General features: G+C 39.5%; 1 protein-coding gene across 9 annotated transcripts in view; it reads right to left on the bottom strand.

The window, feature by feature from the left end:
- APC (APC regulator of WNT signaling pathway) overlaps positions 1-18,068 on the bottom strand; it is a 102,715-nt gene that overhangs the window by 38,180 nt on the left and 46,467 nt on the right. For all 9 annotated transcript variants that reach the window (XM_054809540.1, XM_054809536.1, XM_054809544.1 and 6 more), the window contains exons 3-4: positions 7,418-7,502; positions 6,275-6,476 (exon numbers count right to left, since the gene is read on the bottom strand). In XM_054809540.1, the coding sequence (XP_054665515.1) occupies positions 6,275-6,476; positions 7,418-7,502 (287 nt within the window). The remainder of the gene's footprint in view (positions 1-6,274; positions 6,477-7,417; positions 7,503-18,068) is intronic.

The raw sequence follows: 18,068 nt of genomic DNA, 5'->3' as shown, positions 1-18,068 counted from the left end.
TTCTCTGTCCCCTGCCCAGCTGAGGAGGGCAGTGATAGAGCAGCTTTGGGGGGCACCTGGCATCCAGCCAGGGCCAAGCCACCACATACCATTATATAGCGTTCATTGTTACAACACTTTTCAAAGTATGTATTAAAATTTTCAGGCAAAATCCGGGTAGGAGTATATAGAAAAGCCACTCTTGTTTTTTGGGGGGTTTTGTTGTTTTTTAAATACAAATTTGTTAGTTTCTTATAAATGCTTTCTGCGAGCATACTTCTTCCTTCTGACATTTTAATATTGCTCATTAACAGAAATGCTAAAATCAATACTTAGCCTGAGGACAGAAAGCTGCATACAAGTTTGTCCAGTATTGTTTCCCATCCCTTGACTTCTGCATCCCTCTCTCTAAACTCAGGTTGCAGTCTTTCTGAGCAAGAGCCATATGAACCTTTGTAAAGTACACAAACACATTATGGATAACTACTGTAAGTCGTTAAGGAACAAAAACACTGCATACAACAAAAATACAAATTTCCCCTATTTTGATAAAGCATCCCAGTCATGATTTAGGATGAAGATAATCAAACTCCACTGTAACAGAACTTCATGTAGAAGAAAGAAGTTAAAAATATGTATTTTAAAAGATCTGTTCAACTTAGTTCTTGCTTTAAAAATGTTTCAAACTAGTTTTGGTGACTTAATATTTATACTCCATATTCAATGCAAGTAACCTGACCAGTGTTCAAATGGAAAATTAAAATTGGCAGGAACCCTCACTTCAACCACAAGAGACTGAAAAACTACACACATCTAAGAGTGCTGAATGTTTTTAAACATGAACAGAATGACATAAATTTCCAGATTTGATTCAACAGTTATGTTGAAACAGAACTGTTTTAAGAATGTCAAGGCTACACATTAAGTCATTTACTGGGTAGCTTTTACATCAGACAGGTTTACAATCAAAATCAGCAAAAGACAACAATTACTATATATATTGCAGGTAACTGTAGCAGTATTACAGAAAAACAGTAATTCTTCAGCCACAAGGATGGGGCTGGCAGGAATTCCCCAAGTCCTTTAGACAGACTGAAGGAAAAGCTAATAGATGGTGCTTGGGGAAAGCCTGTGAGGATGGTAATTTTCTCCTGCCCTTACCCATCATCTAACACATACTCTGGGTGCCCGACCTCTGCACACACTGGCATTCTGCATGGCTCCCCTTTTTTCCACATTGGGTGCCAACACACTGGTTGTGTCCAGTTTATGAAATCAAATTTGCAAAAACGTAATTAATGCAATCCTTATAAAAAGTATTTTTACCATAAAGGGTTTGCAAATGTGAAAGGACCGACTAATTCTGCCTCTGGATGTCAAAGAACTGGTAGTAGAAACCGGAAGGATTACTTTCAGCTAAGTGAACATGTGATTAAGTTCCTCTTGTAAATGTAGGGTATTCAGTTTGTGAGACACTGTGTCATTCAATTTGTTCTGACATGCAAAATGGATGCTAGAAGCAAGAAAAGAACTTACAAACCATCAGTGCTCCATAAACAACATAATGGATGACCCGAGGGTGACTCCTCTTATTTAACAGTATGATTTTTGCTTCTGAGTAATGCTTTATTTGGGATTACTAGCTTGGTAGCACTGCTCCATTACAATTCAGGTTTTAACGATGTCTTTATGGTCTCTCAGCACAAAGCTTGAAGGGTTGGTACAACCATAGCAGGTTGCACTTCAATTTCCTTGGAAATAAGCAGCACATCTCTGTAGATGTGTCTGATAAGCTGCTCCCCGCAATTAATGTTACTATCAGATACCATACCAACCAGGAGTATAGCTCCTTCTCAGTCTCCTGGAACCTCCTGAGGCTAGGAGACCATTTAAGGTGGAAGAGCTGTTACTGATCATAGAAGAAAATTATTCCATCTTTTTATACCCCAAAATTGTTTATATCAGGACTTTCATAGTATCAGAGAAAATTCTGTTCTGTGTCATGCACTGTCAAGTTCAGTGAGAATGCAGCAAGACGAAGGAAGCTTCTGGAACCTTACGCTATTTTTATGAGTTAACAAAAAGTTTTCCATTTGAACTGCTCTTCTGAAGGGTGGATATTTCAAAAGAGTTCTCTAATGTGGTATTTTTGAAGCTCCCAACAATAGATGAAGCTGAATCAATGCAGAAAATGGGTTTCTTCTTTTGGAAATGTTTTCTGGATAATGATGTCAATGTTATTCCCAGTTAAAAGGCAGAAGGGAAACAAACTATGTGCTACTTTACTACCATTATGTAAATTACAATGATAACCAATACTTTCACTTCCTTGGTAGGTGATAAAATAAAATCTTGAAAATGAAACACTGTTGATGGATGCTGTAAAGACTTAAGTAAATCCTGCAGTCAGCCAAAGGGAGATAAGAATAGGGGGAGAAAGAAGTCATGAGACAGAGAAAATGCTCAAAATCAACATTAATAAAAAAAGGAGTTGCATAAACCAGAAGGAATAAACAAGGCATACAAACACTTTCATAAAAACTTCATCATAAGGTTGTCATCTTTAGTGGTAAATTACAGAATTTAGAAAGGTGAGATTATTAAATTTACTAAACTGCAAAAGGCAAACCAACAAAAAAAAGTAATCTGCAGTGTACTCTGAAAAGTTTTGCTCTTGATATAGTGTCTTACCAAAGACACCTGGAAATAGTCAGAGAGAAAGCAGGAGATATTTAATGAATAGTGTATTCTAAATTGTTAACCTAAAAACATACACCCCACACTTTTTTATCTTTTTTTTTTTTACTTTGAAATTAGAGGAGAGCTAAGCAAATGAGAAGCAGGCACACAATTTCATCTTCATGCTGGTAAGTGAATCAATTGATTAACTTTCTTCCCCTCAGAAGATCACTTTGAGCCAAGCTAAATAATTTTTTTCAAAACAAAACAAATTTTAAGAATTTTTTCTTGTTTCTTACTTGTTTACATTAATAAACATCTCGTGGATATGCCAATTTATAAACATTTCAGGAATTTGCCAAGTTCACAGGCAGTTAATACATGATTTGGTCCTTGCCTAAACACTGTTGCCCATAAGCAGCATATATTGTGCCAGCGTGTTAAGATACGGAGTGGAAATGTTCCCTTGCTGCAGGTTTCCAAAAAAATGTTATTTTCTTCTGAGTCATTTTAATATTTTGAGGCTTGGCAAGTTCCACGAGTTCTTTGAAAGTCTGTTTAAGTGCCAAAAAAAATTCTGTTAGCAAATAATGTATGTTTATATACATGTTTAGAAACACAAAAACTTAGTAAGTATGCCAAACGAGTTCAGACACAAAGCACAGGAAAATATGCAATTCATTTTCTTTCAGAAATTGTAGTGATTTCAGATGCATGGTCCTACACTCCCCCACCCCAGGTTCTGATCCATTTCACTACCCAGCATCCACATCAATGCCCTACATGTTCCTACATGTCCCCCAAAACAGCATAAAGCATAGGGCAGTTTGGGTTATCCATCATTTCACTAATAATGAAGGCAGATGTGATCTGGCCATGCCTCTAGAGATCGACTTCTCCACAGCACAAATCTTTATCCTATCAGCTGTGACAGTAACACTGCTTGAGCTCATCTGGAATTAAAATATCCTTATCCCTTTTTTTTAGCATTATTTGGAAGAAAGACTAGTTCACTGCCTAAGCAGTCTTTATCGCTGAGAAAAAAGTCCAAAGAACTATCACCTTAGAATCCATGAGAGGGGGAAAGGATCACAGATCATAAATCAGATGTGCTAACCACCTTGAAGAACTCCATCTGCTATAAATTAATACTCCTTCTTCCAAGTGACCTGGAGTTCACTTGAATTGTAACTGAAAGTCCTAACTACACTTAAAAGATTTTAATACCACATGCGATAAAAAACACCATGGAAAGAAAACAAACAAGCACACTGTTTTGTCAAGATGGAAAATGGTAGACACATTAGATTCTTGAAGACTGGGATGAGATTCCCAAATTCCTAAATACTCTTCTTATACAGCTTCTCGAAAATCTAGGTTTTATGCAATGGAACAAATACGATTAGTGATCCTGACTAGGAAAATGAAAAAACAGAGTAGTTGCTAGAAGCAGCTCAATATGGACCCATGGGAAGTTACTTTTATACTACTAACAAGACCAAAAGAAAAGGACCTAGATGCAGTACCTTGGAGGAAAAGCGTACTCCTTTCAGCTCTTGATGGCAAAAATTTCACCGAACACCAGGAAAGTTAGAAGCGGTGTTTCTGAAGGGCTGCCCACAAACAACTTATTACCCACCGAACTTTTGTATTGGTTCCTAGGCATAAAAATACTGTGCTGCTGTTTATTTGGTTTTGCAGCCCCCAGCTTGACATGCTATCCATTAAGTACCTGTCAATGACCAAATCATTAGGAACCCTGTCTTACAGAAAGGCCTCTGAAATCATCTGGGATTTCAGTCAGGTTCATTTTAAGATACAAGGATGTCTTCAGTGGAAACAGCTGCATGTCTCTAACTTTGCATTTCCTCTCTAAGTGATTTTAAAGTGCTACAAATCTGTATTACGCTCTGACAGTATGTTATTCCTATTAAATGGGTATCACTACCTTACAAGAAAAGAAATTTCTTGATTTTTGTCAACACAAAACATCAGATGGGAACATCATCTTGAAGACAGATATTTTTGTTTAGCTGATGTTTTTGCTGAGAGAGTAAAATCACTAGGTAAATGTCTGCTAGTAGTAAATAACTGATCAGGCAGCTACAGCAGTTATAACAATTTGCAAAAAAGACAGACTGCACCACCACACTGTAACAGTATCACCACTTATCAATAGTGGTGAAGAGATATGGAGGTATTTGGGATGCATATTTCAGATGCTTGTATCTGCTGATCAACATAAAATAACCCTCAGCCAACAAACAGTAACAATGAAATGCATATATGAAGAAGCAGTAGAAACTGTATGATGCATTGTGTTGGGTTTGCGTGGCAAGGTTTTGGTAGCGGGGGGGCTACAGGGGTGGCTTCTGTGAGAAGCTGCTAGAAGCTCCCCCTGTGTCTGACAGAGCCAATGCCAGCTGGCTCCAAGATGGACCCGCCCCTGGCCAAGGCCAAGCCAATCAGCGCCTCTGTGATAACATATTTAAGAAGGAAAACAAAACAGTTAGAGAGAGAGCTTTTGCAGCCGGAGAGAGGAGTGAGAAGATGTAAGAAACTCTGCAGACACCAAGGTCAGCGCAGAAGGAGGGGGAGGAGGAGCTCCAGGCGCCGGAGCAGAGATCCCCCTGCAGCCCGTGGTGAAGACCATGGTGAAGCAGGCTGTCCCCCTGCAGCCCATGGAGGAAGGATGAGGGGGTGTAGAGATTCCACCTGCAGCCCGTGGAGGACCCCACGCCGGAGCACATGGAGGCACCTGAAGGAGGCTGCGGCCCGTGGGAAGCCCACGCTGGAGCAAGCTCCTGGCTGGACCAGTGGACCCGTGGAGAGGGGAGCCCATGCCAGGGCAGGTTTGCTGGCAGGACTTGTGACCCCGTGGGGGACCCACGCTGGAGCACTTTGCTCCTGAAGGTCTGCACCCCATGGGAGAGGCCCACGCTGGAGCAGTTTGTGGACTGTAACCCATGGGAGAGACTCCATGCTGGAGCAGGGGAATGATGAGAGGAGTCCTCCCCCTGAGGATGAAGAAGTGGCAGAAACAATGTGTGCTGAACTGACCGCAACCCCCAGTCCCCGTCCCCCTGTGCCGCTGAGGGGGGATGAGGTTGAAGCTGGGTGTGAAGTTGAGCCCGGGAAGATGGGAGGGGTGGGGGGAGGTGTTTTAAGACTTGATTTTATTTCTCATTCCTCTACTCTGTTTTGCTTAGTAATAAGTTAGATGAATCTCCTCTCTAAGTTCGGTCTGTTTTGCTTGTGACGATAATTAGTGAGTGATCTCTCCCTGTCCTTATCTCGACCCAAGCTTTTCGTTATACTTCTCCCCATCCCACTGAGGGAGTGGTGAGTGAGCAGCCACGTGGCGCTCAGCTGCCGGCTGGGCCTAAACCACGACATGTGTATTAAGTTTTTTTTTTTGTTTGTTTTTTTGTTTTGTTTTGTTTTTTGTGTGTGTGCATCTAAATATAATGTAGATTCCTGGTTTCCTCACCTGTCAAGATAAATATAACAATGATCAAAACCATACACATGATAGTTAAATACTCAGCGTGTCAGTAAACTTTCATGTTGGAATTAGAAGTCAATACATACTGAATGAATAAACAAAGAAATTTACCTCTCTTTTTCTAGCTCTTCTAAATAACCAGTGCTTTCTCTGCTTCCATTCATAAATCCTCTTCTTGGAAATGATCCCATGGGAACAGGACTCCCCTCTCCTGAACGGCTGGACACAGACCCTTCCCGGCTCCCATATGAACGCACAGACACCTTTGGCCTCAACTTCACTCCAGGGAAGTTGGTACTTTCCAAGTTCAGTTCTGGATAATAAAGAACAAACACTTTCAGAGTTGAGGTTCAGCAGCACAAATTTAAAAGATTGTGTCTATCTTAATTTCTTATTTCTTGAACAAATCCATGATTTTTGATGGAAACATTTTGCATTGGAATCCACAGAAGAACATAACGTGAGCAAAACCAGTCTTAATGGTACATTTGGAGAATACTAGTCATCTGAGCAGATCGCCAAACTGCAATCCTGACATCAGAACAGTATCCCCACACAAGCCTGCCTGTCTCTTTCCCAGAGGACTTAAGAAATGGGCAGAGTTTTGCATAAACATCATATAAATTGTTCTTGTGGCCTACTTCCTAATAGCTTCTTTCTCAGAGATCCTGCAGATGCTTCACTGTCACGTTAATGATGACAAGTCTGTTCACCACAGGGCCCTTAAATGTAGACATCCCCTATGACATTTCTGGTTCAGTGGTAGGGATAATGGATGTATAGAGGGAGTCAGTGGTCTGAGCTTGCTTTGCACATCCTATATAAGGGACGGTGCATATTCCAGTGGATGCTCTAGGGAAGGGGGGCATCAATTTGCAGCATGACAGATAAAATTCCAGTAATATGACATGGAGAGGGCAGGGCATGCAAACAAGTTTAGAAAACTGGTGGAACTAATCCATCATTAATTTAAACAAACATATTTTTTCTGAAGAACTGAATGAAATGCAAGTTGTATCAAAAGCAATTAATATAAAGCCCTAGGGTAACAGTAGCAAAAGCACAAAAGCAGCATAGGAATATATTTTTTTGAGAATGTGTCTTAAAATGCTTAGCAAAAATAACAGGCATTGAGACTACGCCTAAGCATCAAAGTCTGCACTGGAAAGATGCAGCTGAGTTAGAAAATTTTATCCCAAATTAAAAACAACTGAGAAACAAATGAACCTACTTAAATCGTAATTCTAGATTTACCTTTAAGTCGTTCCAGTAAGTCAATTTGTCCAGAAGACGCCATTGCCTCATCTTCAATACTTCCTTGTAGCTGTTTCAGCACCTCCTGTAAGAAATTAACCTTAATTAAGAAATCCTTATAATAATAAACCACAAGGTAAATACATCTTATCCTGCCCTCAAGTGCACATTTATGCAACAGCTACTGAGACACTGATGATGTAAACTGCATTTCATGTGAGTAGTGATCAAGTATCATAATTTTAATTGCCATCAAATATATTCTACAGTATTTCCCCAAGCACTGTCATGATGTAAAGTATATTCTGAATAACTCACCCTCACTGGTAGTCCAATCTATTAGCCTATTTAAAAGTTCTTCTCAAAGTGAATACTAGTTGTCATGAATTTACAGATGATGAAATGGAAGTACAAAGAAATTAGTTAAATCTCTCCATCTGTGTACCTACAGTTAGTTTTGTAAAAATAAAATTTGGATCCATATCTAAAAGTTACAAAAATATCTGGAATACCACATTTTTTAAACCTCAAAGATAATGGAGCAGAAGTAACCCCCAGGATTTATTTTCTGCAGGGCCTCAGCACCACTGTAAACCAGCAAGGAGAGTCATTATTCTTACTACTACTATTATTGCTACCACCACCACAACTGTGAGACTTATAAAATTATACAGCTGAACGAACATTCTTCTAATGCACAGTAAGATTTATAGCAAACACTGACTACAACACTAAAAGGGGCCTGTAAGCCTCCAGGTCCCTAACGCTCAGTGGCCTAAATTCAGGTAGAAAATTAAATGCAAGTTAGTGAATGCCTGTTCTCTATCATAATGGTGGATACATCAATAGCAAAAATAAATTGAAAAGACTGGCCACAAGGCAAAACACTCTTACTGAAATTCATTTTTCATACTATGGCATATATAATATTTTAAGCAGCAGCAATAGTCAGGAAATAAAAAAAATTCTGAATAATGAAAAGTACTCCATACTTTTCATACATAAGAGTCTACACCCAGAACTGTACTTCTGTTCTGACCTGAAAACTAATGAATTTTAGACAATTTAAAGAAATCTCCACATTACTGTTTTGGTCTTTTAAGAGCCTAGCATACCTTACTGTCAACATTAATAGTTCTTGCAACTTACTTGTACAGAGGATACCTTCTAAATGCATTTTGCTCTTTTCAAAGGAAACAAAACGGCAGGTACAAGAAGTCAAGATATTCTTTAAAGAGACACACTACTGAGCTTTTCTGTATTCAAAGTGTTCCTTGTACCAAAAAAAAAGTAAAAAATTAAAAAGATTTTGAGTAAAGAACCGCACAGGTTTCTGGGGAAATAATCTCCAAGCAGTAGACTCAGAGCAAACAGTAGCAGCACAGTCACTACACCCACCCACAATGTAATTAGATGCCTGTCTCTAGGAAGAGGAATTTTGGAGTATGGACACACTAATTGTGTTTACACTGTTTTGTGGAAATAATTCTGCAGGTGGAGTTGAGGCCAAATTTCCCAATTTCCATGTTGCCTGACTGGAGTCGAGTGTGTGTCTGCATCTGCATTTTAGTTTGGATCAGTCTGACGCCAGACTCCCATCTGCCCCACCAGCTGTACTTCAGTTCACATTGTAGGGTGATCTCAGAGCATGAACTGAGTTCCATTCCGATCAAACCAAGCCAGCAGTGACACTCAAGACTGCTAACAGGCATTCACTCCATGGGACCAGCATGGAGCTAGACCAAAACCAAAACCTCTTGAAACATATACAGCATGCACGCTGGGTCCTCAACATAATTCATCTACAGATCTGCTTTTACTGCACTACCTGTTAATGCCAGCATAGCCCTTAGGATCAAGTCTGGGGTGATAAAATCACTACTCTTGGAAAGACATCTCCACTGTGCTTGTGCTTTTAAGCACATTCAAGGGCATCCTCATTAGCCATATGGCCCAGCCATCTCTATACATAACATCTGCCTTGTCAGCAAAGTCAGACAAACAAGTAATCTGTTTTTTCTCAAAGAAGGATTCCTACGTTATCTGACATAAGGGCAGATAACATTTGCAGACAACAGTCTTAGCTTAAAAGCCTAAAAGGGCAATGTGGGTATGTTGAGTGGTCTTGGAGTTTTGCAGGCTTCTGAAAGACCTGTCAACTCAGATTAAATTTAGAAATAACTAATGAATCTCTTTCCTCTGAGAACAGCACCTTGGTGCAGGGGAAAAAAAACAACCCAAACTTCCAACACCTCCTCCCATTCCCTTTTTAGAAGCCTCCTCCTCACCTCTCTGTGTGGCAGTTCTACTATTTTGGAAATCGTACATTCAGGATACTTTCCTACACAATGAGCTTTCCTGTTTCAAGAGTCAATATGAACAGCTAAGTGGAAATACTATCACCTTTTCCTGTGCTACCAAATTACATGATTGAGGTGTCCAGGCAGCTCTTTCTGATTATTGGCAGCAGTTAAACAGTAGCATACTGGATCACCTCTCTTCATTTTCTCTGCTACAATTCATTAATTTAGGTTGTAACTTTCAGATTTTAAATTATCCCCTTCTCTTCAACAGCACATGCATTTTTTAGTATAGTAGACAAAGTGTTCTTTTCTATATTTTTCTACATTTCTTTTCTACAGTAACAATGCATTATGAGGCTATGATATCAATTTCAAACTCAATCATGGCACACTTTGAAATCTAAGCTGATGAAGCAGACAAAGGCCAGAGAGGGAGATGCAGCCCCTGGGCCAGGTACTGCGGAATATGAGGCAGTGAATTAAAATGACAAATTGGGGAATTTGCAGTTTTACTTGAATAAAGGAACAGAAAAGTCTTCTGCAATAACCCATTTAGAGGAAACACGGCAATTTATCTATTAGTGTGATAATATGAATTTTTATTTGTTCACGTATTGTAACTCCAGGATTCAACGCCAATGCTGTTTATGTGCAGTTCTCCCCTTTTTCCTCCAAGATTAATACAGTGCTTTGAAATAGTACTTTTCCACAATAATTTTACATTACTTTTGATACGTCTGCTAAACAGTGTAAAATCTTTTCCACAAATAAAACTGAATCAATTTAACTGAAGTTAAATTAATATTCTATACAGTTATGCAAGTTTGAATAAACATTATTAGTAGTGGTTTATAGCATTATTCTAAGCAAATTCTTTACTAACTTAATAGTGACTTACTGATAAAACTCACAAACATAAGTGTATCTATAAGGAAGGCTGCAAAAGTTTTTTCTGTTCTTTTAAAGAATCTAAGTCAAATTACTTTAATGGTCACTTAAACATAACCTAGTTTATCTTGTCCTACTGGAGAATTACAGCAGAATGCTCTTGGAAATGGAGCTGTCCCTGTGACTCATCATCATTTAGAAAGGTTTCTGTCTTCACAGTCTCTGGACTGTGAAGTACAGAAACAATGTCAAATTTTTTTTGTTTAGACTCTATGAATACAGTCCTGACCTTACAACTACTTTATGGGTTATTAAATAAAAAAGATCAGACCCATCAGCAAGTAACTGGAAAACTACTGAGAAGAAAAGCACCTTAACTAACACAGTACATGCACTCAGCTAAGTGGTAAGGGTTGTAAATAAAATTGCTTCGGGGTTGTGAATTTACTCAAGCTGCTAATAAAGAATGGAACCACAGAGCAACAACACTAACAATGTCAGATTTCAAATCCCAATGAATTAAGATTTAAAAGTATATTCAATTTTTGAGGACTGCAAGTATAATTATTAATATTCATACTCAGAAATATTTCAAAAGATGGTATCTGTAAAAAGACATTTTGGTTTAGACATATACCTCTCCTTTGGCAGGAAAAGGAGCACTGAGGGCAATTCAAACAAATCAGATACTTTTAGTCTTCTGTAAACACTACTTACTTCCCTCTCCCTCCTTTAATACAATGAGATTTATTACTCATACTCACTTTTCTAAAAGCTTTGTGTATTCAGTGAATGCCCTAATGTATGAAAATTGTAACAAAAATCAAATATACGAAATGCTAGCAGCAGTACACCAGGTACACTCACAGGCCAGTATCAGCTGGAATAGTAAGCCAAGATGTTTTGAAATTTACAGGATCTTTTAAAAGTAAGCATGAGTCTACATTTAAAAAGGCTTCCAAGAAAAGCTATTACAGCAATGAATTTTTAGCAAGACATCTTCATACCTGATCCTCCTTTTCAGCTAGTAACTATATTTGGGCCTGTGTGAAGAGACCTTCTTGTCATCTACATATATACACACACACACAGACTTCACTGTGTGTTTCTTTCAACGTTTGCAAACAAAACCCAAATTGAGTTATCCTTCAGTTTAGTTTTTGCTGACCTTGGTTACCACTGTATTTGCAACATTTAGTGTAAAAACAGGTTTAACTGCACAAGTATAGAAAGAGTTTAAAATTTCAGAAAGTAATTGAACATCTATCTTAGCACCATATAGGATGGGAATAATGCACACTGAATGACTCAGAGCTATTATTTTTAAGGAAATCAGCAGTATTTTTAGATTAGAATATTCCTAACAGCATTTGTATTCATGTTTTTAACCCAATACACTGAAAACTTAACATATAATTGCACTCTAAACTGAAAGTGATTTTTGAAGCTCAATCAAGTGTTGCACATTGTTTCAATTATTAATGGTTTAAAAGGGCAAGAAAAGAGGTAACATATAATAAAAGCACATCCATCACTCAAATTCAACAAAAACATGAGATGTCAAAACAGCGTGGGGGGAAATGCATTTTCTATGCACTTATAAAAAGCATAAACTTAAATTCAAGTTCTTACACGACCCCTCATAACTATATGAACTTGACAGTGTCTCAATACTACCATCACACATGGTACAACGCTCACAGGGGCCAAGTGAGACCTATGGAAGAGGATTTTACTCCTATACATTTTGGTGAATTACACCGCTACTTAATCAAGTGCCATGGAGCCCTTCTAATTGCCTGAAGTGCCAAGCAACCACTCTGGTTGCTCACCCTTATAACCAGGTTCAAATGGTAAGAGCAATGACGACAGCACTGCTGACTGAGGTGAAACACTGGAGCAACTCAACTTTTACCCTTACAGAAGGAAGGCATTTGTTATGTGAAATGATGTTGTCCATTTTAATTTCAAACAATGTCATTTACTAAGAGATAAATATTCACTTGGTGCCACCATGCTCAAGAGCTGTCGCTTGCTGTAACCACAGACTGAAGTCTACTAAGTTTTTAGTGCAAACCCACTGTCAGATCAACTAACGTAATCAGATTTTATGCTCAGAAAGAATGCTGTCTGAAGTAATGTCAGTAACTATACATTTCACCAGCTCAACTGCACCTAAATCCTAAAAAAAAAAAAAATAAAATTAAAATAATAATTTATTCAATTTGCCAACCCATTTGGATTCTGGTAGAATCTTTAGAATTGCAAAGATAATGCTAAAATATTACTTATTGTGAAACCATATCAGCAAACTTAAAAAGACACAAACCAAACACAATATAATGCCACTGCTGCTTCTCTACTGTTCAAATAAATTCACTGATATTTTAAATGTCTGTGTTTTGTAAGATGTTAAACGACTTTTATAAACACATTTTTAGTTCACATGAACTTAAGAGTTTTTGCAAATGTCTAGATGCATTGCTTGTGCAATCACTGAAGAGAGGTATTTCCCAGAATTTACCATTTGATTCAATTTGTAAAAATCAGTTCAGCTTATGGGAGTTTCTTCCACTTGCACATCAGAATTTGTCAAATGACCAATACACATCAATACCTTCAAAATTATTTTATTTTTATTAGTATTTTTAGAGGATTGATCCATTGCACTATCCCTTGAATATTTACTGTAATACCAGTATTATTCTGCCCTGTGTCACAATCCTGACGTGACAGTCTCCCTTATGTGCCTTAAGACTAACATCACCTCTTCCCTCCTGAAAAGCATGGGTGCATGGGGCACCACAAAAACATTCTGCATGTGAAAAATTCAACTGAGAGTAAGGGAATTAATTTGAGAAGGAAGATGAAAGCTTACATTAGGAGAAGAAGAAGAAAAAAAAAAAAGGGAAAAAATCATAAGATGTTCCCTATGCTAACCATGATTACAATTTTCCCTTGAAAGACTTAAAAAGTTCAAGCACTTACGCACTGGGAAAGGAAGTATTGAAATTTAATGGAAACCAAGCATGTACTGGAAAGAAAATACTGGATGGATTCACACAGCACAAGTTACACAAGCTCAGAATTTAGCACCTATTTCACAAATATTTATACAGGCAAGGAATGTTGCTGCTGAATTAGTGGCATGGTGTCACCATGTTCTGTCCATTTTTATCACACCTGTTGCACAGAATGGGATGAATACAAAGCTAAAATAGGCTTTCACCGAGAACAGGGGTATACATTATCTGCTGTGCAAATGCCTGTACGGTCAACTATTTGGAAGAGGACCTGACTTTCAAAGTGTCAGATCCTATGCTGCTACTGTATTTTCGAGTTCTCCTTTATTAAACAGGTATAATGCAAAATTTCTACAGCTAGTTGATTCATTACTGTGAACAATTAGCTTGTAGCAATTTTTAAAAATCTGTATTTCAGAATACGAAACATAATTCAGATACACTGAAAGCAAAATATAGATGTATTGAGTTTGCATGGCAAGGTTTTGGTAGCAGGGGTGAGGGGCTACAGGGGTGGCTTCTGCAAGAAGCTGCTAGAAGCTTCCCCCATGTCCGACAGAGTCAATGCCAGCCGGCTCCAAGAGGGTCCTGTCGCAGGCCAAGGCTGAGCCAATCAGTGATGGTGGTAGCGCCTCTGGGATAACACAGTTAAGAAAGGGGAAAAAAGTAAAAATTAGCAGCAGCTTTTGCAGCCAGTGAGTGAGAAGATGTGAGGAAGTCTGCAGACACCAAGGTCAGTGCAGAAGGAGGAGGTGCTCCAGGCACTGGAGCAGAGATTCCCCTGCAGCCCCTACAGAAGACCATGGGGAAGCAGGCTGTGCCCCTGCAGCCCATGGAAGTTAATGGTGGAACAGATCTCCACCTGCAGACCATGGAGGACCCCATGCTGGAGCACGTGGAAGCACCTGGAGGAGGCTGTGACCCCGTGGGAAGTCCATGCTGGAGCAGGCTCCTGGCAGGATCTGTGGCCCCATGGAAAGAGGAGGCCATGCTGGAGCAGGTTTGCTGGCAGCACTTGTGACCCTGTGGGGGACCCACACTGGAGCAGTCTGGTCCTGAAGGTCTGCACCCCGTGGAAGGGACCCACACTGGAGCAGTTGGTGAAGAACTGCAGCCCACGGGAAGGACTCACATTGGAGAAGTTGGTGGAGGACTGTTTCCTGTGGGAGGGACCCCATGCTGGAGCAGGGGCAGAGTGTGAGGAGTCCTCCCCCTAAGGAGCAACAAAGAGCGGCAGAGACATCATGTGATGAACTGACCACAACCCCCATTCCCCCGTCCCCCTGTGCTGCTGCGGGGGAGGAGGGAGAGAAATGGGGAGTGAAGTTGAGCCCAAGAAGAAGGGAGGGGTGGGGGGAAGGGGTGTTAAGATTTGGTTTTATTTCTCATTACTCTACTCTGTTTTGCTTGGCAATAAATTAGATGAATTTTTTTCTGAGTCTGGTTTGCCCGTGACAGTAATTGGTGAGTAATCTCTCCCTGTCCTGATCTCGACCCAGGAGCCTTTCATTGTATTTTCTCTCCCCATCCAGCTGAGGAGGGCAGTGATAGAGCAGCTTTGGGGGGCCTCCAGCCAGGGTCAACTCACAACAATAGATTATTATTGAGTCAAAATATTTTCGCAGGTTGTACTGAATGTAATTAGATTTTGAGCACAATCTGTCCAGGATGCTCCAGTGCTGTGTAAGATCTGTATCTCCACAGTTCTCGCTGAATTCTCTCCTACTAGCTCAGCTGTCTGCAGACAGTGTTTCTGACAGTGACTGCAGTTGTGTAATTTCCATGATATATGCTACCCACTCATAGTGAGACCACAGCTCATACAAGGAGACGTGGACTGGCTAAGGAATTCAGCTGACAGAAGAGGATGGAGTTTCAGCTTTAATACTGTAAAACATAATTTTTTTCCTTCAGACTGCATTTCTGTCTAGTAGTAACTTTCAAGAGAAATAAACACCTGACTCTCTATGGATCATTCTATATATGAAAATCTGTATTTAAAGACTTCATTTGCAGAGGTAAATTAGAAAATAACACTATTTTATATAAGGGTGTATTTTCATCCTTATAGTGAGCACTGAGCATGCTAACTTTGGAAGGTTTTTTTGGTAGAGCATGTAAAATTGTATCATAGGGTGTACAAACCAGCTGACAAAATCAGGGTGGCACTGCCTACCTTAAAGCTGGCATTTCCTTAATCTATGAATGTGCAAAGTCAAATAAAATGCATTTTAAGTCTTTTTTCAGTGGTATACTTTTTCATCTAAAGAGGAAAAAAAAGAAAAATAAATTCTATTCTGTAAATTACTACTTTTTTGTAGTTTATTTCAATCACAAGGTTTGTTAGTGCTATGAGCGAAGAACACATCTGGGGGTCAGATTCATTGCAATGTCCTCACCATTGAAAACTGATACAAACAAAAATTTCTCAGAAATTTCTTACTTTATGCTTTTAATTAATTTCCTTCTGTAGCTTCCTTCTCAAAAACAGCAAACTTATTACACAAACTCCTTGTTTGCTACTGCACCTTGACCTGTTTTTCAAAGCACTTCTAGTTCCTTTACGTTTCCCTTTATTGTGTGCTGTAATTTATGTTCCTGCTTAAAGCTCCCATAAAGCTGGGCCACAACAAAATTCAGTTAAGTATCAAAGAAATCAAGACAAAGCCTCTACTGTGTGCCAGACAGAGCATGTATCAAAACAAGCTTTAAAAAATGGAGGTTTAGACAAGAAAAACAAGCTCTGTTAAGTCAGTAGAGCGCACAGTACCATACAAATAACTCCTAAGAGCCAGGAGTACAAATAATAATAAAAAAAACCCACCCTTAACTTTGGCCACATCATCCAGAACGCTGAAAAAGTCAGACAAAATGAAGTTGACTCATTAGAGTTGGCTGGAAGATGCATGGAAACAATGCCAGGACAAGGGCATATTCAACACAGGCACCACTTTCTGAGGTACGCTACTTGCATGGCAATGAGGAAGTGAAGAGCATGCTAGAAGGTTCTCATCAGTTGGGGACATGCAGGCTAATTAAGGAGGGAAAATTGATGTTCAACTGCTGCTAGTAACAAGCGAAAACCAAAGTTTCTTTCACTACCATCTGTATCCAGGTAAATAGGATTCTCCTCCAAAAAACTGTAAGCCAGGCATGCACAGGCAGAATTAGGATGATGCGAAAAAAACAAATGCCAGAACCAAGGGATACTGTAAAAAATGGTAATGTGTCTGCAGCCTCATAGCAGCACAGTATTGGCATCACAGGATGATCATGATGCTTTGCAAATGCTTCATAAATTGTAAAGAAACTCTGGATCATACTGACAACTTGAATTATTCAAAGTCTCTGGACTTTTATATAATAATCTCACAACTCTGGTTGCTTTAAAAAAAAAACCACAACAAAACCCACCAAACCCAAACCCCACCACCCAAACACTACCACTTTTTAACATGATAAAAGGTATCCTAGTGCCACCTCATATAGAATTTTTGAAGTTAAATTACCACATATTTTAGTCCCAATTGACATAAGTACAAATTTTCACCAAAAATGCTTTCCTGAAATTACTTGCTAAAGTGTTCTCCAGGAACATAAAAACTAATGCACTGGGGACCATGCTACTTTCTTGGTGGCCAGAGCTTTGTGGTAGATCTGCTTAGACCTTCTCATTAACACCTTCTGTTGAGCTCCCAAAGAAGACGGAAAAGTTTTTACACAAAACAAAAAGTCAAACTATAAACCAGGATAATTAGCCAACCTTTTAATTAAAAATATTAACCATTCAAATGAGAGGGGAAAAAAAAAAGGCTACTTGAAGAGGCACTTCCCTTGCTATTCTTGAGTCTCAGTACAACCGCCCCACTGCCTACTGTACCCTTGCAGGGTAGATGTGAACTGCAGAGTGCTACCTGGTCTGAGAAAGGGCTCTCCATCACTGGCCAAGCAGAGGTCTCCATTTCCTACTCTACCACATGCTCTTTGGATTTCTTCTTCAGCCATGGGCTCCCAGGCTGCTGCCACCTTCCCCCCTTCACCCCACTCCAGCCCCCCCACCCCAACCTCTGGAGGCCCCTCTCCTTCACAATGCTCAGGAGCTCTAGAAGGGAGGGAAATTCTTCCTCATCCCCCCACCCCCGTTTTAAAGAAGCATAACCCAGCTGGGGCAAAAAAAGAGCAGAATCCAGAGCAAACACTATCCTTCACACTGAGACAGACCAAACACCCCTCCATACCAACATCCCACCTCCAACAGCAGGAACCTGAACAAAACAAAACCCATCATTCATTTCTTTTGAATGTCCTCTCCTCAGCTTCCAGCTGGCCTTGACTTGCAGACATCCTGAAACCACTTCTCCAGCAGTACTACCTCCTGATCAATTCTTTCGGCATCCAAATGCTCCCATGGCAAAGACTTTTAATAACAAACTAACC

The sequence above is a fragment of the Grus americana genome, chromosome Z (genome assembly GCF_028858705.1).
Source record: "Grus americana isolate bGruAme1 chromosome Z, bGruAme1.mat, whole genome shotgun sequence".
Taxonomy (NCBI): domain Eukaryota; kingdom Metazoa; phylum Chordata; class Aves; order Gruiformes; family Gruidae; genus Grus; species Grus americana.
This window is presented reverse-complemented; position numbering and strand designations above follow the sequence as displayed.